Here is a 20,852-nt window from a genome sequence, read left to right on the forward strand (position 1 = left end):
AGCTAACACGGTATATGAAGTTATATTATAATCACATGTCTTCCAGGTGACATACAGATAGGAATGGTTGATAAGAAAGGGCAGTTAGAGGTTGAAGTAATAAGAGCTCGAGGTCTCATACAAAAGCCAGGCTCCAAATCTACACCAGGTAAGAATTGGTAACTTTTTTTTCCCAATAACTATTATTTCCTTCATATTGACCAAAGTAACAATGCTTCAGTTCTGTCAAACCTGAGTACCCCAAATCAGAGGCATAACTTGTACCTTCTGGGCCCCCAAAACTAAATTTGCAACAATGCCCCATGGTGGAGATTCATCAAAAATTATGTAGAGCAAAAGCAGTGCAATTGCCCATAACAACCAATCTGATTGCTTTTTTTTATCATTTACAGAAAGGCCTCTGAAAAATGAAATAAGCCACCTGATTGGTTGCTATGGGCAATTGAATCACACAGGTTTTAATAAATACCCCCTTGTGCCATTTATAATACTGGTCTTTTAAGAGCAGATGTGTCTTTGGATAGGGGATAAGATGTCTGTGAGCGAAGTACCCTTTTAATTTTGTCGACTCCACACGAAAAATGTAAATCAGGAACAGTTTAAAGTACCCATCTGTAGCTCTAAACAGGAATTAATTATTATTATTATTTTTAATTTCTGCCACGGAAATACAGATGGCTTTTAATCCAGTGTTAAACATCTGAAGTGATGCAAAGGTTACAGTACCACCCAGGACACAGTTCAGCCTTACCATTTCAACAGTGTCCTTTACAGTATCACCATACAGTTAGCATTAGATGATATCAATTTTCCCTATTGAAACGTGGGGTGGGGGTGGAGGCAGTGCAGCCCTGATCTCCACCCACACCCCTGTCCCCACCTGCTTGGACAATACACACTAAATGGTGGCCATTAACTTACCTAGCTAAATGCACAGGGCTTTGCTAATACATAATGACAGGATGAGAGACAGACCAAGTCAGAACCAGATAGATACCAAAATGACAAAATCAGAAACAAAGTCATGTTACAAGATGAGATCAGAGCCAAAGGATAATGTCAAGGACAGTAACAGTACCAAGATCAGAGGGCAGGAGTGGGGTCAAAACCAGGGGATAATGTCATAGGCAAAATCAGAACACAAACCAAGGTCCAGAAGTAGGCAGAAACAAAGGCGATCACTGTGCCGCCATTCAGTAAGTGTGGAAGGTTGGTGCTGAGCCTGATTGGCCTGGCATCCCTGCCTCCTGATAGGATGAACAGATCTGCTGTCACAGCAACCGAGCAGCGCTGCAGAAGCCGCGAGGAAAACATCAGCGCTGAAACGCATTCCAGGTAAGTACATTACACCTAGGTCCGGAATTTCTCAGCAAGTAGTGTTAAATAAATTGCCATGTGCGTGAACACGAGAAATAACTGTATATCTGGCCATTATATGATGTGCATGCAACAGCTTCCTCCCCCATACAGGTTCCACTTTTAAGTTTCCACTTACCTTGGACTCAGGATTATAGTCGACAGGTTTCATCTGTGATGTCTATAATGTCGCCAGTATACAGCACACAGAAAGAAAAACAGAGCCTGCATACAGTTATATCTTTGCCCATTAGCTAACATTGTAAAAATCATAAACCATTGTGCAGTTTTTTTAATTTTTTTGAAATTTTCCTGGATATTTCTGTAGGCTGCTGCACTATTCCCTTCAGCAAAAAAACATATAGCAGCCTTATGGAGACCAAAGGACAGACTTGGTGGGAATGTAGACCAATGCGTATGGCAAGTGAAAACTGCCTTACTAGAACCAGCAGTAAGATAGGAATAAAATATGTCCTGATTGTTAATCTAATAATGTGTACAGTGAAAGGCTATGGAAAAGTGGTTGTCAGTACCCACACTGAAAAAGAATCCCTAACTTCAATGTTGGAATTATGCCCATATGTTTAACAGTGTATGCATGGACAGCCACTCTTCCATATACTTTCATTGTTCACATTATTAGATTAACAATCTGGACATATTTTATTCCTGTTATATAGATGTATTTTATTTTACGATGTGTAAACATAGCCTTAGAGTGAGTGTAGATAGAGATATGACACATTGCTGATTCAATCAATGTTTGTCTATGAATGTATGGTCACACTGAATGCTGCAGATCTAGATACATTCTTTCCAACAGCTCTGGCTAATAGGTCTTTAGTGGCAAACTCCACTCTTTGACATCCGTATGCCCTAATAGAAGGGTAGATGAGACTCTAAACTGTACACATCATGTAAAAGGAAAACAGCATAGTGGAATAAAGTGTGTTTATATTTGGTAAAATGTGTCATTAGAAATTTACTAACATGAAACGTGTTATTTTTTAGCACCATATGTGAAGGTGTACCTTTTAGAAAATGGAGCTTGTATAGCTAAAAAGAAGACAAGAATAGCACGGAAAACCCTTGACCCTCTCTATCAACAGACTTTGGTTTTTGAAGATAGCCCTCATGGAAAGGTCCTCCAGGTAAAGTTGTTAATGGTGTCTTTTAACATGTGCATCATTTGTGGACAGGGATTATTATCTTTTAGATTCTTGTAATTTGGGACAGTTTGGTGACTGATTTGAAGTGTAAGTTAAGCCGCCACCAATTTTACATAACATATATTAGAGTGAAACACAACACAAACTATACCTTTGGACAGCTCTGAAGGTCATGTGACATATTATCTAAAATGCTTTAACCCCGTAAATGTACGTCCTAGTGAGGTGGTACTTAACGCACCCGGACGTACATTTACGTCCTATGCAGAACCGCAAGCATCGAAGCGATGCTCGCGTCATGCGTGGCAAGTCCCGGCTGCTGATAGCAGCCAGGGACCCACCCGTAATGTCGGACACCCGCGATCACGCGGATGTCCGCCATTAACCCCTCAGATGCCGTGATCAATACAGTTCACGGCATCTGCAGCATCGCAGTACTTTGAATGGATGATGGGATGACCCGCAGCACTCCCCTGGGGGTCCAATCATCCATCATAGCAGCTGGAGGTCCCTTCACCTGCCTCCGCTGCCTTCCACGGGTCTTCTGCTCTGGTCTGTGATCGAGCAGACCAGAGCAGAAGATGACCGATAATACTGATCAGTGCTATGTCCTATGCATAGCACTGAACAGTATTAGCAATCGAATGATTGCTATAAATAGTCCCCTATGGGGACTATTAAAGTGTAGAAATAAAAGTAAAAAAAATTTGAAAAACCCCCTCCCCCAATAAAAACGTAAATTGTCCCATTTTCCCTATTTCACCCCCAAAAAGTGTAAAAAAAAGTATTTTATATACATATTTGGTATCGCCGCTATTAAAGGGGTATTCCAGGAAAAACTTTTTTTTATATATATATCAACTGGCTCCAGAAAGTTAAACAGATTTGTAAATTACTTCTATTAAAAAATCTTAATCCTTTCAGTACTTATGAGCTTCTGAAGTTAAGGTTGTTAAGGTGCTCGCTGATGACAAGTGTCTCGGGAACCGCCCAGTTTAGAAGCAAATCCCCATAGTAAACCTCTTCTAAACTGGGTGTTTCCCGAGACACGTGTCATCAGAGAGCACTTAGACAGAAAAGAACAACCTTAACTTCAGAAGCTCATAAGTACTGAAAGGATTAAGATTTTTTAATAGAAGTAATTTACAAATCTGTTTATCTTTCTGGAGCCAGTTGATGTATAAAAAAAAGTTTTTTTCCTGGATAACCCCTTTAAAATAAAATGTTAATGATACTGTACGGTGAACGTAAAAAAAAAAGCTTTATATAAGCAAATATGGTATCAATAAAAAGTACAGATCAAAAAATGAGCCCTCATACCGCCGCTTATACGGAAAAATGAAAACGGCCTGCCCCCTCAATACAAGTCTATGGGAGGGCACGCCCCCACCATAGACTTGCATTAAAGGGGCGGGACGTGATGTCACGAGGGGCGGAGCTATGACATCACACTGCTCCGTCCCCTGTATCGCCCGTCATTACGCACAGAGCGAACTCGCTCTGTGCAGTAATGATAGCGGGGTGCCTCAGCGGCAATCCTGGGGGTCCCCAGCAGCGGGACCCTGGTGATCTGACATCGTATAACTTATCCTTTGGATAGGGGATAAGATGTCTAGGGGCGGAGTACCCCTTTAAGGCCCAAATGGACTGAGTCCTTAAGGGGTTAAAGCCAATTGATTGATAATATTGGCTACTGTCTTTATTATAGTAATGTTTACTGTGATTGGCTGAAACTAGCACCCAAAGCTTTTTGAGCATCAGGCTTTTGTTTCCTTTATATGTTTTATATCATATGGTCATCTAAGCACCAAAAGCTTAAAATAATTCTAAAGTTCACTGTCCCTTATTCACAATCATGCCTGCAATACTTTGAAGACATGGACACATTTTTACACATTCAGGGTCTCAACGCAAAAATCTAAATTGCCTGTGTCCCTAAGAGGTTAAATAACACTGCACACACACACGATGGCCAATTTTCCTTTGACTTTAAAATAACACCTTATTAGATTAAAAAAAAAAAAAAAAAACTTTTATACCTATTTTATGGAAAAAAATATTATTTTGATGGTCCAGTATGTCAATATTGCCTAAATTATGCATTTATTTGCCTGCAGCCACTGCTAGGGGGGTTTTGAAGACATATTTATACAGCTTTTACCTAGTGGTGGTGCAACATGTTTTTAGTTTTTCTCTGCACATTTCTTCCCACCCCCATTGAAGATAATGGAAGCTGTTTTTTTTAAACAGTGACACCACATGATTGTTGACACAGAATGAGAGTTTTTACCTTAGAAACCACATGGTTATTAGTTGTGTGGACATACCTTAATAGTTGGTCTACACTTAGAGGAGACATTCTGTCCAACAGATTTGAAGCCCATCTACAGGGTGGGCCATTTATATGGAGACCCCTTAATAAAATGGGAATGGTTGGTGATATTAACTTCCTGTTTGTGGCACATTAGTATATGTGAGGGGGGGAACTTTTCAAGATGGGTGGTGACCATGGTGGCCAATTTGAAGTCGGACATTTTGAATCCAACTTTTGTTTTTTCAATAGGAAGAAGGTAATGTGACACATCAGACTTATTGGGAATTTCACAAGAAAAACAATGATGTGCTTGGTTTTAACGTAACTTTATTCTTTCATGAGTTATTTACAAGTTTCTGACCACTTATAAAATGTGTTCAATGTGCTGCCCATTGTGTTGGATTGTCAATGCAACCCTCTTTTCTCACTCTTCACACACTGATGGCAACGCCGCAGGAGAAATGCTAGCACAGGCTTCCACTATCCGTAGTTTCAGGTGCTGCACATCTCGTATCTTCACAGCAAAGACAATTGCCTTCAGATGACCCCAAAGATAAAAGTCTAAGGGGGTCAGATAGGGAGACCTTGGGGGCCATTCAACTGGCCCACAATGACCAATCCACTTTCCAGGAAACTATTCATCTAGGAATGCTCGGACCTGACACCCATAATGTGGTGGTGCATCATCTTGCTGTAAAAACTCAGGGAATGTGCCAGCTCCAGTACATAAAGAGGGAAACATATCATCATGTAGCAATTTCTCATATCCAGTGGCCTTGAGGTTTCCATTGATGAAGAATGGCCCCACTATCTTTGTACCCCATATACCACACCATACCATCAATTTTTGTGTTCCAACAGTCTTGGAGGGATCTATCCAATGTGGGTTAGTGTCAGACCAATAGCGGTGGTTTTGTTTGTTAACTTCACCATTCACATAAAAGTTTGCTTCATCACTGAACAAAATCTTCTGCGTAAACTGAGGGTCCTGTTCCAATTTTTGTTTTGCCCATTCTGCAGCACCTGAAACTACAGGTACTGGAAGCCTGTGCTAGCATTTCTCCTGCGGTGTTGCTATCAGTGTGTGAAGAGTGGGAGAAGAGGGTTGCATTGACAATCCAACACAATGGGCAGCACATTGAACACATTTTATAAGTGGTCAGAAACTTGTAAATAACTCAAGAATAATGTTACGTTAAAATCAAGCACATCATAGTTTTTCTTGTACAATTCCCAATAAGTTTGATGTGTCACATGACCTTCTTCCTATTGAAAAAAACAAAAGTTGGATTCAAAATGGCCGACTTCAAAATGGCCACCATGGTCACCACATATCTTGAAAAGTTCCCCCCCTCACATATACTAATGTGCCACAAACAGGAAGTTAATATCGCAAACCATTCCAATTTTATTAAGGTGTATCCATATAAATGACCCACCCTGTAGTTTAACCCCTTAAGGACACATGACGTACTGGAACGTCATGTGTCCACTCCCGATCTATAACGCGGGGCCACGGCGTGGCCCCGCGTCATAGCGGTTCGGGCCCGGCCCGTTGTTCTAACAACGGCCGGGACCCGTGGCTAATAGCGCGCGGCATTGATCGCTGTGCCGCGCGCTATTAACCCTTTAGACGCGGCGTTCAAAGTTGAACGCCGCGTCTAAAGTGAAACCGAAAGCATGCCGGCTAGCTCAGTGGGCTGTTCGGGATAGCCGCGTCATAGCGGTTCGGGCCCGGCCCGTTGTTCTAACAACGGCCGGGACCCGTGGCTAATAGCGCGCGGCATTGATCGCTGTGCCGCGCGCTATTAACCCTTTAGACGCGGCGTTCAAAGTTGAACGCCGCGTCTAAAGTGAAACCGAAAGCATGCCGGCTAGCTCAGTGGGCTGTTCGGGATAGCCGCGGTGAAATCGCGGCATCCCGAACAGCTGACAGGACAGCGGGAGGGCCCCTACCTGCCTCCTCGCTGTCCGATCGCCGAATGACAGCTCAGTGCCTGAGATCCAGGCATGAGCAGTCATGCGGCAGAATCATCGATCACTGGTTTCTTATGAGAAACCAGTGATCAATGTAAAAGATCAGTGTGTGCAGTGTTATAGGTCCCTATGGGACCTATAACACTGCAAAAAAAAGTGCAAAAAAAAAGTGAATAAACATCATTTAACCCCTTCCCTATTAAAAGTTTGAATCACCCCCCTTTTCCCATAAAAGAAAAAACACAGTGTAAATAAAAATAAACATAAATGGTATCGCCGCGTGCGGAAATGTCCGAATTATAAAAATATATCGTTAATTAAACCGCACGGTCAATGGCGTGCGCGCAAAAAAATTCCAAAGTCCAAAATAGTGCATTTTTGGTCACTTTTTATATCATGAAAAAATGAATAAAAAGCGATCAATAAGTCCTATCAATGCAAATAATGGTACCGTTAAAAACTTCAGATCACGGCGCAAAAAATGAGCCCTCATACCGCCCCATACACGGAAAAATAAAAAAGTTATAGGGGTCAGAAGATGACAATTTTAAACGTATTAATTTTCCTGCATGTAGTTATGATTTTTTCCAGAAGTCCGACAAAATCAAACCTATATAAGTAGGGTATCATTTTAATTGTATGGACCTACAGAATACATATCAGGTGTCATTTTTACCGAAAAATGTACTACGTAGAAACGGAAGCCCCCAAAAGTTACAAAACAGCGTTTTTTTTTAAATTTTGTCGCACAATGATTTTTTTTCCCGCTTCACCATAGATTTTTGGGCAAAATGACTGACGTCATTACAAAGTAGAATTGGTGGCGCAAAAAATAAGCCATCATATGGATTTTTAGGTGTAAATTTGAAAGAGTTATGATTTTTTAAAGGCAAGGAGCAAAAAACGAAAATGCAAAAACGGAAAAACCTCCGGTCCTTAAGGGGTTAAGGTTCTTTTATATTTTTTTATATTTTGTAAAAAAAAAATTTTTTTTACGTGTGATTAAAACTAATACAAATCTGGGCAAATATGACATCTTAATAATTAGAAAAAACAAGAACATGTAGGTGTGAATGTGTAACGTTGGTTATGAGTAAGATTTATTTATGCTTTTTATGTAAATACATGTGTCTACCCTTAACCTTACTTTAAATTATATTGGCATACAATTTGTTATGATACCAATCCAGTACAAAATAATATATGTTAAATGTATACTTTTTATCATGGGAATCAATAGGTGATGAATGATTGATGGAACCATCACAGCCATCCAGTAAATAAAATCATATAATGTATGTTAAAGGGGTCAGTTTCTTTTTTTAGCCTAAGGGTGGCACTTGGTCAACAGATGTTAGACTGATGGCTACCATCTATGCATCTATCAAGTATATCAGGTTTAGAGACAAGGTAAAGGGATGGAAAACCCCATTATGATGCACAATAAGTAAAAACAATGTACAATATAGTTCTATGTATTTATAACATTCTTGTTTTCTGACATTTCTCAAGGTTATTGTCTGGGGAGACTATGGCCGAATGGATCACAAAAGTTTCATGGGTGTTGCACAGATTCTCCTGGAAGAACTTGATCTGTCCAGTGTGGTGATCGGATGGTACAAGTTGTTTCCGCCCTCATCGTTGGTGGATCCAACAATGACACCCCTTACTCGCAGGGCTTCCCAATCATCTCTGGAAAGTTCAACAGGTCCTCCTTCCATTAGGTCATAGCGACCCGGAAGGCATTGTAACCTGATGTAATCACAATGTTAATGCCCAATAAAAGATTCTGAACGGTGTATGTATGATCAAAAGCATTGCTGGAGACAGACAATCATTTATTTATTTTTGCCTGTAGTAATGATCCAAAAAAAAAAAAAAAAGATCTGAACATGAGTCTTATTGTCAGAGAAAAGAAAGAATATGAGTACTGTAAATTAATATACAGTTCAGCACTATTGAAGTCACACATGCTCAGTGGGATAGTAAGGGTGACATTGAATTACAAACTGGAAGCTTTCACTCTGTTAGAAATGTTTGTGATACATTTTTACAGACCATAAGCAGTGTTATCATATTGGTATTTCAGCATATTTTATACTTGTTAATTCCATTTTTTTTTTTTTTTTTATAATGTGTTAATCTGCCAGTTTCATAAAAGCATTTGTTATAATTCTCACATACCGCTTTTTTGTCCTTTTTTTATTGATTTCCTAAGAGCCGAGCATTGCAGAAGTGCTGATGGCTATGGTTCCGTGTAATATTCCCTGCTGCCTGAAATACTGACAGTGACTTAGAAGAGCACTGCTATGTAGTGCTTTCCTCTTATTACTGACATAGCTTTTTCATGTAGTGTTTCACCACTGGGAACCACAGATGGATTTTATGTATTATACTGCATGCTGCAATTCTTATGGATCACATCAATTGTCAGCACTAACCCCATACGGCTGCATCAGGGCTAGGGAGAGATGCTGCAGTGCAGCAGTCGCATGATGCAGACCCCTTTAGAAATGGTCCGGGTGCAATGAAATGCATCTATGTTCTTATATGATGTGACTAACACTACAGAATGGCCATGGATGCAATAGCTGTCATTATTTCATCCATACAGGATACGTTTTGTTTTGCCAACATTCTCTCATCTGATAATACTAATGCCAACATGTTTGTGTTATTCCCTTTTGCAGTATGGGAAACTGTAGAATGATTGCGTAACATTATTCTTTATTAATAAATGTTTTTAAAAAAAAGAGAGTTTAAAATATTATCAATATTTTTTGCACTTTTCATTTGTAAATTTTGGATTGCCGTACAAATGATGGCGTTAATGTTTTCCTTTCTGATTTGACTCTGTGCATGGGAGAGATGTGAAGAAGTCTGTTTGCAACCAATGCTAGGCTGCTGCAAGAGATTTCCTTTCTTTGGCATTTCCAGATAATGTGCCGTCTGAGCTGTTTTTCTTTTCCCATTAGCCAATTGCTGTACTTGTTTTTGTGTATAAATTGTATAGTTTACATGCCGTAATGCTGACCAATGGTGGGGATGAGCATATGACACTTTGAGCTGTATCCAGGTCTCTATGATATGTGTCACTTTAGACACCTGTGTCTGTCCTGGGTAGAGCATGGTATGAGCTGTTTAAAAATCACTGGAAATTCCAGTTGAGATATTCTGCACTTACTAATATTTTTATCAGATTTTCGTTTACATTTATTTGAGATTGATGCAAGCACAAGGCTTGATTTTTTAACGCAAAATATTTTACTTTTTTGGGAGAAAAAAAAAAAGAGAATATACTTAAATTTCAATTAGCATTTTTCATTTCTTTGTTCCGTTTTTTTGGCCTTGAAGTTCCTCGTGATCTCTGTATGTGTGCTAAAAGCTGCAGACTGTGCAGGTGCATTGATAATGTTTCCCTCCTTTTTTGGGCCATTCAATTTTGTGATCACACGAGTAGAGCAGCATGTCATGGAGTAATTCAACGCTGCATGCATGTTTTGTATAAAAAAAAAGAGACAAAAAAAAAAGGTTAAATAATAATGTGTGTTAGTTCCACATAGGCTGGCTTGTATGTTGCATGTACTTGTACAGTTTGACCGTAATGATAATGACATAATCAAGAAATTTAAGCCATCCATTTTTCTGATAGACATTTTGCAGGTTTTTAACCAGACTAGATATGTTAGTCTGGTGCTAAATGCCTATAGATGGACATTATTTTCTACCCTATGGAAACGTAATGTAGTTCGGACCAAATTCCTTATAATAAATATTTTGGTGTAAATTCCTACTGTGGGGCTGTAACACATGTAGAAATTGTGTACACACTAGGTTTTGATTCATAGACATACTGCCTGCACCAAGTGAATTATTTATTACAGGCTGAAACCATTATGCCCATATTTGTGGAGGGCATAGGTAGGTTACTGCTTGACCTGCTGAGCAGGAAGAACTGAAGCACTGGTGCACTACTAGATTATGTACTGTCTTAGTGGCCAAAACAACTGAACTAATTATAATTGGGTACTATCTTTCTATTTGACCACTTGTCTTAACACCCCCCTGTGCTTTTAAATAAACTTCCAACTCATGTTATGTAAACATGTTTAATAAAATTTACTTTTCATGTCTATTATTGTTGTCTTTTACTTTATAACACTTGTCACACTTTCCAGGCGTTCAGAGCGAAGCGAAGAAGAAGACAGTTTCTTTTCTACTGTAATATAAAATGTCATGTACAATTATTATTAACATAAATGGCAAAAACAACATAAAATTGATCTACAATGGATCATTTATTAAAAATGTCTTAAAAGAAAAACTTGCTCAAAAACAACCAATCAGATGTCAGCTTTCATTTCTCAATGGGGAGATTTATCAAAACCTGTCCAGAGGAAAAGTTAGAGTTGCCCATAGCAACCAATCAAATCTCTTCTTTCGTTTTTGAAAAGGCCTCTGAAAAATGAAAGAAGCAATCTGATTGGTTGCTATGGGCCACTCAGCAACTTTTCCTCTCGACAGGTTTTGATAAATCTCCCCCCACTGTGGTTGGTTGTTAAGAGCAGCAAGCACAGTTTTTCTATTAGACAGATTTAATAAATATAAAAATGTTGACCTTTATTCTTTATCTTAAATAATAATAATTGCATAATCTTAACAATTGTATAGAATGTTCCATTGATGTGTAACCTTAGCCTTACCGAACTCCAGTTCTTTGAAAGCTGGACAAGATAATAATAATATTATAGTAATGACAACCATAATGATTAGAACAATAATTTAACTGCTATATCTTGTCTTCCATGACTTTTTAAAGATGATTTGTCTCAGTTCTCTTGTCGTGTCATGTCTACTTTAGTAAATACTTGTATTTCCCATAAAAAAAATATATATATTCTGGAGCATCTTATAAAAAGAAAAAGATGTGTTGCTACAGTGGGGATCAAAAGTTTGGGCACCCCAGGTAAAAATTTGTATTAACCCCTTAAGGATCGGAGGTTTTTCCGTTTTTGCATTTTCGTTTTTTGCTCCTTGCCTTTAAAAAATCATAACTCTTTCAATTTTGCACCTAAAAATCCATATGATGGCTTATTTTTTGCGCCATTACTTTGTAATGACGTCAGTCATTTTGCCCAAAAATCTGCGGTGAAACGGGAAAAAAAATCATTGTGCGACAAAATTGAAAAAAACAAACGCTGTTTTGTAACTTTTGGGGGCTTCCGTTTCTACGTAGTACATTTTTTGGTAAAAATGACACCTGGTATTTATTCTGTAGGTCCATACGATTAAAATGATACCCTACTTATATAGGTTTGATTTTGTCGGACTTCTGGAAAAAATCATAACTACATGCAGGAAAATTAATACGTTTAAAATTGTCATCTTCTGACCCCTATAACTTTTTTATTTTTATTTTATTTTTCATTTCTTGCGCCGTGATCTGAAGTTTTTAACGGTACCATTTTTGCATTGATAGGACATATTGATCGCTTTTTATTCATTTTGAAATGATATAAAAAACGACCAAAAATGCACTATTTTGGACTTTGGAATATTTTTGGACGCACGCCATTGACCGAGCGGTTTAATTAATGATATATTTTTATAATTCGGACATTTCCGCACGGGGTGATACCATATATGTTTATTTTTATTTACACTGTGTTTTTTTTTTTTATTGGAAAAGGGGGGTGATTCAAACCTTTAATAGGGGAGGAGTTAAATGATCTTTATTCACTTTTTTTTTTTTACTTTTTTTTTGCAGTGTTTTAGGTCCCATAGGGACCTATAACACTGCACACACTGATCTCCTATGCTGATCACTGGTTTCTCATTAGAAACCAGTGATCAACGATTCTGCCGCATGACTGCTCATGCCTGGATCTCAGGCACTGAGCAGTCATTCGGCGATCGGACAGCGAGGAGGCAGGAAGGGGCCCTCCCGCTGTCCTGTCAGCTGTTCGGGATGCCGCAATTAGCCGCGGCTATCCCGAACAGCCCGACTGAGCTAGCCGGGAACTTTCACTTTTAGCCGCGCGGCTCAGCTCTTAGCGCGCGGCTAAAGGGTTAATAGCGCGCGGCACCGCGATCAGCACTGCGCGCTATTAGAGGCGGGTCCCGGCTTCACTATGACGCCGGGCCCGCCGTGATATGACGCGGGGTTACTGTGTAACCCCGCGTTATATCAGAAGAGCAGGACCAAGGACGTACCGGTACGTCCTTGGTCCTTAAGGGGTTAATGTGCATAAAGAAGCCAAAGAAAGATGGAAAAATCTCCAAAAGGCATCAAATTACAGATTAGACATTCTTATAATATGTCAACAAAAGTTAGATTTTATTTCCATCATTTACACTTTCAAAATAACAGAAAAAAACTGGCATCTGCAAAAGTTTGGGCAGCCTGCAGAATTTATAGCATGCACTGCCCCCTTTGCAAAGCTGAGACCTGCCAGTGTCATGGATTGTTCTCAATCATCATCTGGGAAGACCAGGTGATGTCAATCTCAAAGGTTTTAAATGCCCAGACTCATCTGACCTTGCCCCAGCAATCAGCACCATGGGTTCTTCTAAGCAGTTGTCTAGAAATCTGAAACTGAAAATAGTTGACGCTCACAAAGCCGGAGAAAGCTATAAGAAGATAGCAAAACGTTTTCAGATGTCAATATCCTCTGTTCGGAATGTAATTAAGAAATGGCAGTCATCATGAACAGTGGAAGTTAAAGCAAGATCTGGAAGACCAAGAAAAATATCAGACAGAACAGCTTGCAGGATTGTGAGAAAAACAATTCAAAACCCACATTTGACTGCACAATTCCCCCAGAAAGATCTGTCAGACACTGGAGTTGTGGTACACTATTCCACTATAAAGAGATACTTGTACAAATATGGTCTTCATGGAAGAGTCATCAGAAGAAAACCTCTTCTACGTCCTCACCATAAAAATCAGCGTTTGAACTTTGCAAATGAACATAAGACAAGCCTGATGCATTTTGGAAACAAGTTCTGTGGACCGATGAGGTTAAAATTGAACTTTTTGGCTGGAATGAGCAAAGGTACATTTGGAGAAGAAGGGGAACAGAATGTAATGAAAAGAACCTCTGTCCAACTGTTAAGCATGGGGGTGGATCAATCATGCTTTGGGGTTGTATTGCAGCCAGTGGCACAGGGAACATCTCACGAGTAGAAGGAAAAATGGATTCAATACAATTTCAGCTAATTTTGGATGCTAACTTGATGCCATCTGTGAAAAAGCTGAAGTTAAAGAGAGGATGGCTTCCACAAATGGATAATGTTCCTAAACACACATGGAAATCCACGGGGGATTACATCAAGAGGCGTAAACTGAAGGTTTTGCCATGGCCTTCACAATCCCCTGACCTCAACATAATTGAAAATCTATGGATAGACCTTAAAAGAGCAGTGCGTGACAGACAGCCCAGGAATCTCAAAGAACTGGAAGACTTTTGTAAGGAAAAATGGGCAAAGATACCTCAAACAAGAATTGAAAGACTCTTGGCTGGCTACAAAAAGCGTTTACAATCTGTGATACTTGCCAAAGGGGGCAGTACAAGATATTAACTCTGCAGTGGTCCCAACCTTTTGCAGATGCCATTTTTTTGTTTTCTGTTATTTTGAAAGTGTAAATGATGGAAATAAAATCTAACTTTTGTTGACATATTATAAGTATGTCTAATCTGTAATTTGATGTCTTTTGGAGATTTTTCCATCTTTCCTTGGCTTCTTTATGCACATTTATACAAATTTTTACCTGGGGCGCCCAAACTTTTGATCCCCACTGTATGTTATTCCTACTAAATATATACAGTCAGGTCCATAAATATTGGGACATTGCCACAATTCTAAAATGTTTGGCTCTAAACACCACCACAGTGGATTTGAAATGAAACGAAAAAGATGTGCTTTAACTGCAGACTTTCAGCTTTAAAGGGGTACCCCCGCAATCTGTCATTCAGCACCCACCTTTGCAAGCTCTCCGCAGTGCTGGAGGCTCCAAGTGTGCAGAGTGATGACCACGGACCGGAGTATCGTGAAGTCATGACTCCGCCCCCGTGTGGCATCACACCCTGCCCTCTCAATGCAAGTCTATGGGAGGAGGCGTGATGGCTGTCACGCCCCCTTCCATAGACTTGCATTGAGGGGGTGGGGCGTGACATCACATGGGGGCAGAGTCGTGACATCACAATACTCTGGCCCCGTTGTCGTCACGCTGCACACTCTGAGCCTCCAGCGATGCGGAGAGCTTGAAAAGGTGGGTGCTGAAATACAGATATGGGGGGGTCCCCAGCAGCGGGAACCCTGCGATCAGACATCTTATCCCCTATCCTTTGAATAGGGAATGAGATGTATTGGGGCCAGAGTACCCCTTTAATTTGAGGGTATTTACATTCAAATCAGCTGACCGGTGTAGGAATTACAATAGTTTGCATATGTGCCTCCCACTTGTTAAGGGACTAAAAGTAATGGGGCAATTGTCTTCTCAGCTGTTCCATGGCCAGGTGTGTGTTATTCCCTCATTATCCCAATTACAATGAGCAAATAAAAGGCCAGAGTTCATGTCAAGTGTGCTACTTGTTGTTGTCAACTCTCAAGATGAGATCCAATGAGCTGTCACTATCAGTGAAGCAAGTCATCATTAGGCTGAAAAAACAAAACAAAGCCATCAGAGTGAAAGCCACCACAACAGTTTGGAACATTCTTAAAAAAAAGGAACGCATCTGTGAGCTCAGCAACACCTAAAGACCCGGAAGACCAAGGAAAACAACTGTGGTGGATGACCAAAGAATTCTTTAAAGAGAAGACTTCACCAGAGTGAATACAGAGGGTTCACCACAAGATGGAAACCATGGGTGAGCCTAACCATTGGTGAGCCTCAAAAACAGGAAGGCCAGATTAGAGTTTGCCAAACGACATCTAAAAAGCCTTCACAGTTCTGGAACAACATCCTATAGACAGATGAGACAACGATCAACTTGTACCAGAGTGATGGAAAAAGGAGAGTATGGAGAAGGAAAGGAACTGCTCATGATCCTAAGCATACCACCTCATCAGTGAAGCATGGTGGTGGTAGTGTCATGGCGTGGGCATGTATGGCTGCCAATGAAACTGGTTGCTGACAAAAGCAGCAGGATGAATTCTGAAGTGTTTCGGGCAATATTATCTGCTCATATTCAGCAAAATGCTTCAGAACTAATTGGACGGCGCTTCACAGTTCAGATGGACAATGACCCAAAGCATACTGCAAAAGAAACCAAAGAGTTTTTTAAGGAAAGAAGTGGAATCCGATTGAGAATGCATTTCTCTTGCTGAAGACAAAACTGAAGGGAAAATGCCCCAAGCAGGAGCTGAAGACAGTTGCAGTAGAGGCCGGCAGAGCATCACCAGGGATGAAACCCAGCGTTTGGGGATGTATATGCATTCCAGCCTTTAGGCTGTAATTAACTTCAATGGATTTGCAACCAAGTATTAAAAAGTGAAAGTTTGATTTATGATTATTATTCTGTTCCATTATTTTTGGTCCCTCAACAAGTGGGAGTCAGATATGCAAACTGTTGTAATACCTACACCATTCAACTGATTTGGATGTAAATACCCTCAAAATAAAGCTGACAATCTGCAGGTAAAGCACATATTGTTTGTTTTATTTCAAATCCATTGTGGTGGTGTATAAAGCCAAAAATGTTAGCATTGTGTCGATGTCCCAATATTTATGGACCTGACTGTATGAAGTAGATCAACATCTAGGTGTTATGATTCCCCTAGTAAAGTGGTATGCCCCCTATGCAGTCTGATACTTTACAGTAATGGAATGTGCCGTAACAAACCCTCAATTGGTAACTCCCTCCCTTCTGAGAGGTATATGTCACGTAGGGGCAGGGAAGGAGTGCACTCTGATCTCGCCCGTTCCCCTATCCCTGCCTACTTACGTACCTGCCCTAACCTACAGGTCCGTAACCACGAAGACAGTCCCTTGCTGAATACGTGAGGGTAGTAAATGTCAACACAATAAAATACAAAGAATCTGTCAAAGTCCGGGACCAGTCGGATACAGGCAACTAACAAATATAAAACTAAACACTCACACAAAAGTCAAAGTCAGCAAACTGCGTCAAAGCCAGGAAAGGACAGAAGTACCGAATCGCTATAACCAGAGGGAAGTCGAGTAGGAAGCCAGTAGTCAAGGATGCCAGGTAATACAAAGATACAGGGTACAAACGCTAGCTATTTAGGTCAGAAGACCGTTTCACAGGCAGGTTAAATAGTTAGGCCACAGGTGCTCAATCAGTCAAATGACCAGCCTCAGCAGATAGGCGTAACCAAGCAACAAGACCAAACAAAAGCTCTCAGTGCAAGTTACAGTATAACAGAGAAACAGCACATTAGAGTTCCAAGAAAATATGTTTCAGAATTGGTATTTCATGAAGAAATCAAATATTTACTAAAAAGGACAGATGAGGAGAAACCACAAATCCACTTTATAGTTAAGTAATCCTTCAGGTTCAACCTAAACCCTCCTTTGTAGATCCCCCATGAGGTTGATGCCAGTTACCTCATGACAATGGAAGAATTTCTTCCTGACTCCAATATGGCAATCAGAATAAATCCCCAGATCAAGATACTATCTTGAGCCTCTATGCCTCTCTTGATACATCCCATGACTTTATAAGCCTTGGCAGCAGCTGCCTGGCACTGATCACTAAAGTTGAGCCTTTTCAGGAAAAGTTTTACCTAATGTTTAATTATTTAGCACATAATTGTACATGTTTTTACAGCCCAAGTGGATAACCTTACATTTATCCCCAATACATTTAATTTGCTATGTCTGTACTCCAAACCTCCAGCTTTCCCAGATCCCTCTGTAATATTATGTTATCCTCCTCTGTGTTGATCACCTTACCCAGTTTAGTGTCATCGCAAATATAGAAATTCTGCTCTGTAATCCCTCTGCAAGGTCATTAATAAACATTAAAAAGAAGTGGACCCAGTACTGACCCCTACCGGGTGGCAAATATTATTGTTATTTAATACTTTAACGAAAAGAAGAAAATACAGAAGCCAGCACTCACCATTCAGGGGTCATTTTATTGCAAGATACGGTGCATCAATTCAGCGGGCAGGGTTGAGAGGGTCGGGGTCTCGGGACAGCACTGTTTTATGCATCACCTGCGCTTCCACTAGCCGATACTTTTATTAATACTTTAACTAAGAAACATAACTAAGTTTGCTACTGATAAAAAAAAAAAATTTCGGGGGAGAATTGTAAGTATATATATATATATATATATATATATATATATATATATAGGCTCAATAGCCATCATATGTTGTGTTATAGCAGCTGTCTTGAATTCTGCTAAACAGTTTACAGGATTAGTATTAAAAATTTAATATGAATTTCAAACATAAAATTCTGTGACTGTTAACCACTTCCCGCAAATGGACGTATATATACAGTCATGGCCATAAATGTTGGCACTTTTCTAGAAAATGAAGTATTTCTCACAGAAAAAGGATTTCAGTAACACATGTTTTGCTATACACATGTTTATTCCCTTTGTGTGTATTGGAATTAAACCAAAAAAGGGAGGAAAAAAAGCTAATTGGACATAATGTCACACCAAACTCCAAAAATGGGCTGGACAAAATTATTGGCACCCTTTCAAAATTGTGAAAAAAATAAGATTGTTTCAAGCATGTGATGCTCCTTTAACCTCACCTGGGGAAAATAGCAGGTGTGGGCAATATAAAAATTACCTGAACGCAGATAAAAAGGAGAGAAGTTCACTTTGCATTGTGTGTCTGTGTGTGCCACACTAACGCAAATGGACGTATATATACGTCCAATCACGGTGCCATGCACCAGACCGCATATCGCCGGGCACCAGCCACAACTGTCAGGAATGGAGTAGAGCTCCGATCCTGACAGTTAACCCCTTCAGTGCCATGGTCATTGTGACCTCAGCACCAATCACCAGTGACAGAGGGAGGGAGCTCCCTCTGTTCTCCAATGAGACCCCAAGATTCAATCGCAGGGTCTCATTTGGTAGCCATGGCAACCAGAGCCCTCTGAACGGCCCTTTGTTACCTGGCTATGGAAGCTGATCAGGCTCTGCCGAGGCAGAGTCTGATCTGCTATGGGTGTCAGTGAAACACTGATAGCTGTCAGTGTTACATTGTCAGGCATAATACACTGCAGTACAGATCTGTGTCAAGTCCACTAGTGGGACAGTAAAAAAAAAAAAGACAAAATAAAGTGAAAAAATAAGTAAAATATAAATAAACACAATCCCCCTTCCCCCCTAAAAAGCCCTCCCCCCCAAAAAAGTATTTATTCAGCCACCAATTGTGACAGTTCTCTCACTTAAAAAGATGCGAGAGGCCTGTAATTTTCATCATAGGTATACCTCAACTATGAGAGACATAATGAGAAAAAAAATACATAAAATCCCATTGTCTGATTTTTAAAGAATTTATTTGCAAATTATGGTGGAAAACAAGTATTTGGTCACCTACAAACAAGCAAGATTTCTGGCTCTCACAGACCTGTAACTTCTTCTTTAAGAGTCTCCTCTGTCCTCCACTCGTTATCTGTATTAAAACCACCTGTTTGAACTTGTCATCAGTATAAAAGACACCTGTCCACAACCTCAAACAGTCACACTTCAAACTCTACTATGGCCAAGACCATAGAGCTGTCGAAGGACACCAGAAACAAAATTGTAGACCTGCACCACGCTGGGAAGACTGAATCTGCAATAGGCAAGCAGCTTGGTGGGAAGAAAACATCTGTGGAGCAATTATTAGAAAATGGAAGACATACAAGAGCACTAATAATCTCCCTCGATCTGGGGCTCCACACAAGATCTCACCCCGTGGTGTCAAAATTATCACAAGAACGGTGAGCAAAAATTCCAGAACCACACGGGGGTAGTGAATGACCTGCAGAGAGTTGGGACCAAAGTAACAAAGGCTATCATCAGTAACACACTACGCAGCCAGGGGCTCAAATCATGCAGTGCCAGTTGTGTCCCCCTGCTTAAGCCAATACATGTCAGGGCCCGTCTGAAGAGAGCATTTGAATGATCCAGAAGAGGATTGGGAGAATGTCATATGGTCAGATGGAACCAAAGTGGAACTTTTTGGTAAAAACTCAACTCGTGTTTGGAGGAGAAAGAATGCTGAATTGCATCCAAAGAACACCATACCTACTGTGAAGCATGGGGTGAAAACATCATGCTTTGGGGCTGTTTTGCTGCTAAGGGACCAGAACCACTGATCTGTGTAAAGGAAAGAATGAATGGGGCCATGTATCATGAGATTTTGAGTGAAAACCTTCCATCAGCAAAGATGAAACGTGGCTGGGTCTTTCTGCATGACAATGGTCCCAAACACACCGCCCAGGCAAAAAAGGAGTGGCTTTGTAAGAAGCATTTCAAGGTCCTGGAGTTTCCTAGCCAGTCTCCAGATCTCAACTCCATAGAAAACCTTTGGAGGGAGTTGAAAGTCAGTGTTGCCCAGCGACAGCCCCAAAACATCCCTGTTCTAGAGGAGATCTGCATAGAGGAATGGTCCAAAATACCAGCAACAGTGTGTGAAAACCTTGTGAAGACTTAGGCCCCTTTCACACTGTAAAAACACTTCCGTTATGAACGCCCGTTAGTAAATCGGCAGTTATACGGCCGATACAAAATCACTAATAGCCGTTAGAAAATCCCATTATAGTCTATGGGATTTTTCTAATAGCCGTTTTAACCTGTTAGCACCCGTTATTAAAAATGGCCGTTATTTTGTGATGGGCGATAGTAACGGGAGAATTAGTGCATGCACTATTTCTCCCGTTCATTCACCCGTCACACAATAACGGCCGTTATTGATAACAGGTTAAAACGGCTATTAGAAAAATCCCATAGACCAGGGGTGTCAAACTCAAATTCATCGGGGGCAGCATCAGCAGTTTGGTCATCCTCAAAGGGCCGGTTGTATCTGTACGACTATGTGTCCACTCTTTATTATCA

The 20,852-nt window shown here is 40.3% G+C and overlaps 1 protein-coding gene and 1 long non-coding RNA gene across 18 annotated transcripts in view; one reads left to right on the plus strand and one right to left on the minus strand.

Moving 5' to 3' along the window:
- The window catches only part of RIMS1 (regulating synaptic membrane exocytosis 1), a 423,664-nt gene extending 412,715 nt beyond the window's left edge, over positions 1–10,949 (plus strand). For all 17 annotated transcript variants that reach the window (XM_056565855.1, XM_056565856.1, XM_056565857.1 and 14 more), the window contains 3 exons: positions 47–148; positions 2,368–2,507; positions 8,329–10,949. In XM_056565855.1, the coding sequence (XP_056421830.1) occupies positions 47–148; positions 2,368–2,507; positions 8,329–8,547 (461 nt within the window). In that variant the 3' untranslated portion in view covers positions 8,548–10,949. The remainder of the gene's footprint in view (positions 1–46; positions 149–2,367; positions 2,508–8,328) is intronic.
- LOC130362020 (uncharacterized) lies at positions 10,324–17,075 on the minus strand. The gene is made up of 2 exons (XR_008891242.1): positions 16,920–17,075; positions 10,324–11,035 (listed from the first exon to the last, which is right to left on the minus strand). It is a non-coding gene; the product is annotated as an uncharacterized LOC130362020 (long non-coding RNA).
- Positions 17,076–20,852: the final 3,777 nt, after the last annotated feature.

The sequence above is a fragment of the Hyla sarda genome, chromosome 3 (assembly GCF_029499605.1).
Source record: "Hyla sarda isolate aHylSar1 chromosome 3, aHylSar1.hap1, whole genome shotgun sequence".
NCBI lineage: Eukaryota > Metazoa > Chordata > Amphibia > Anura > Hylidae > Hyla > Hyla sarda.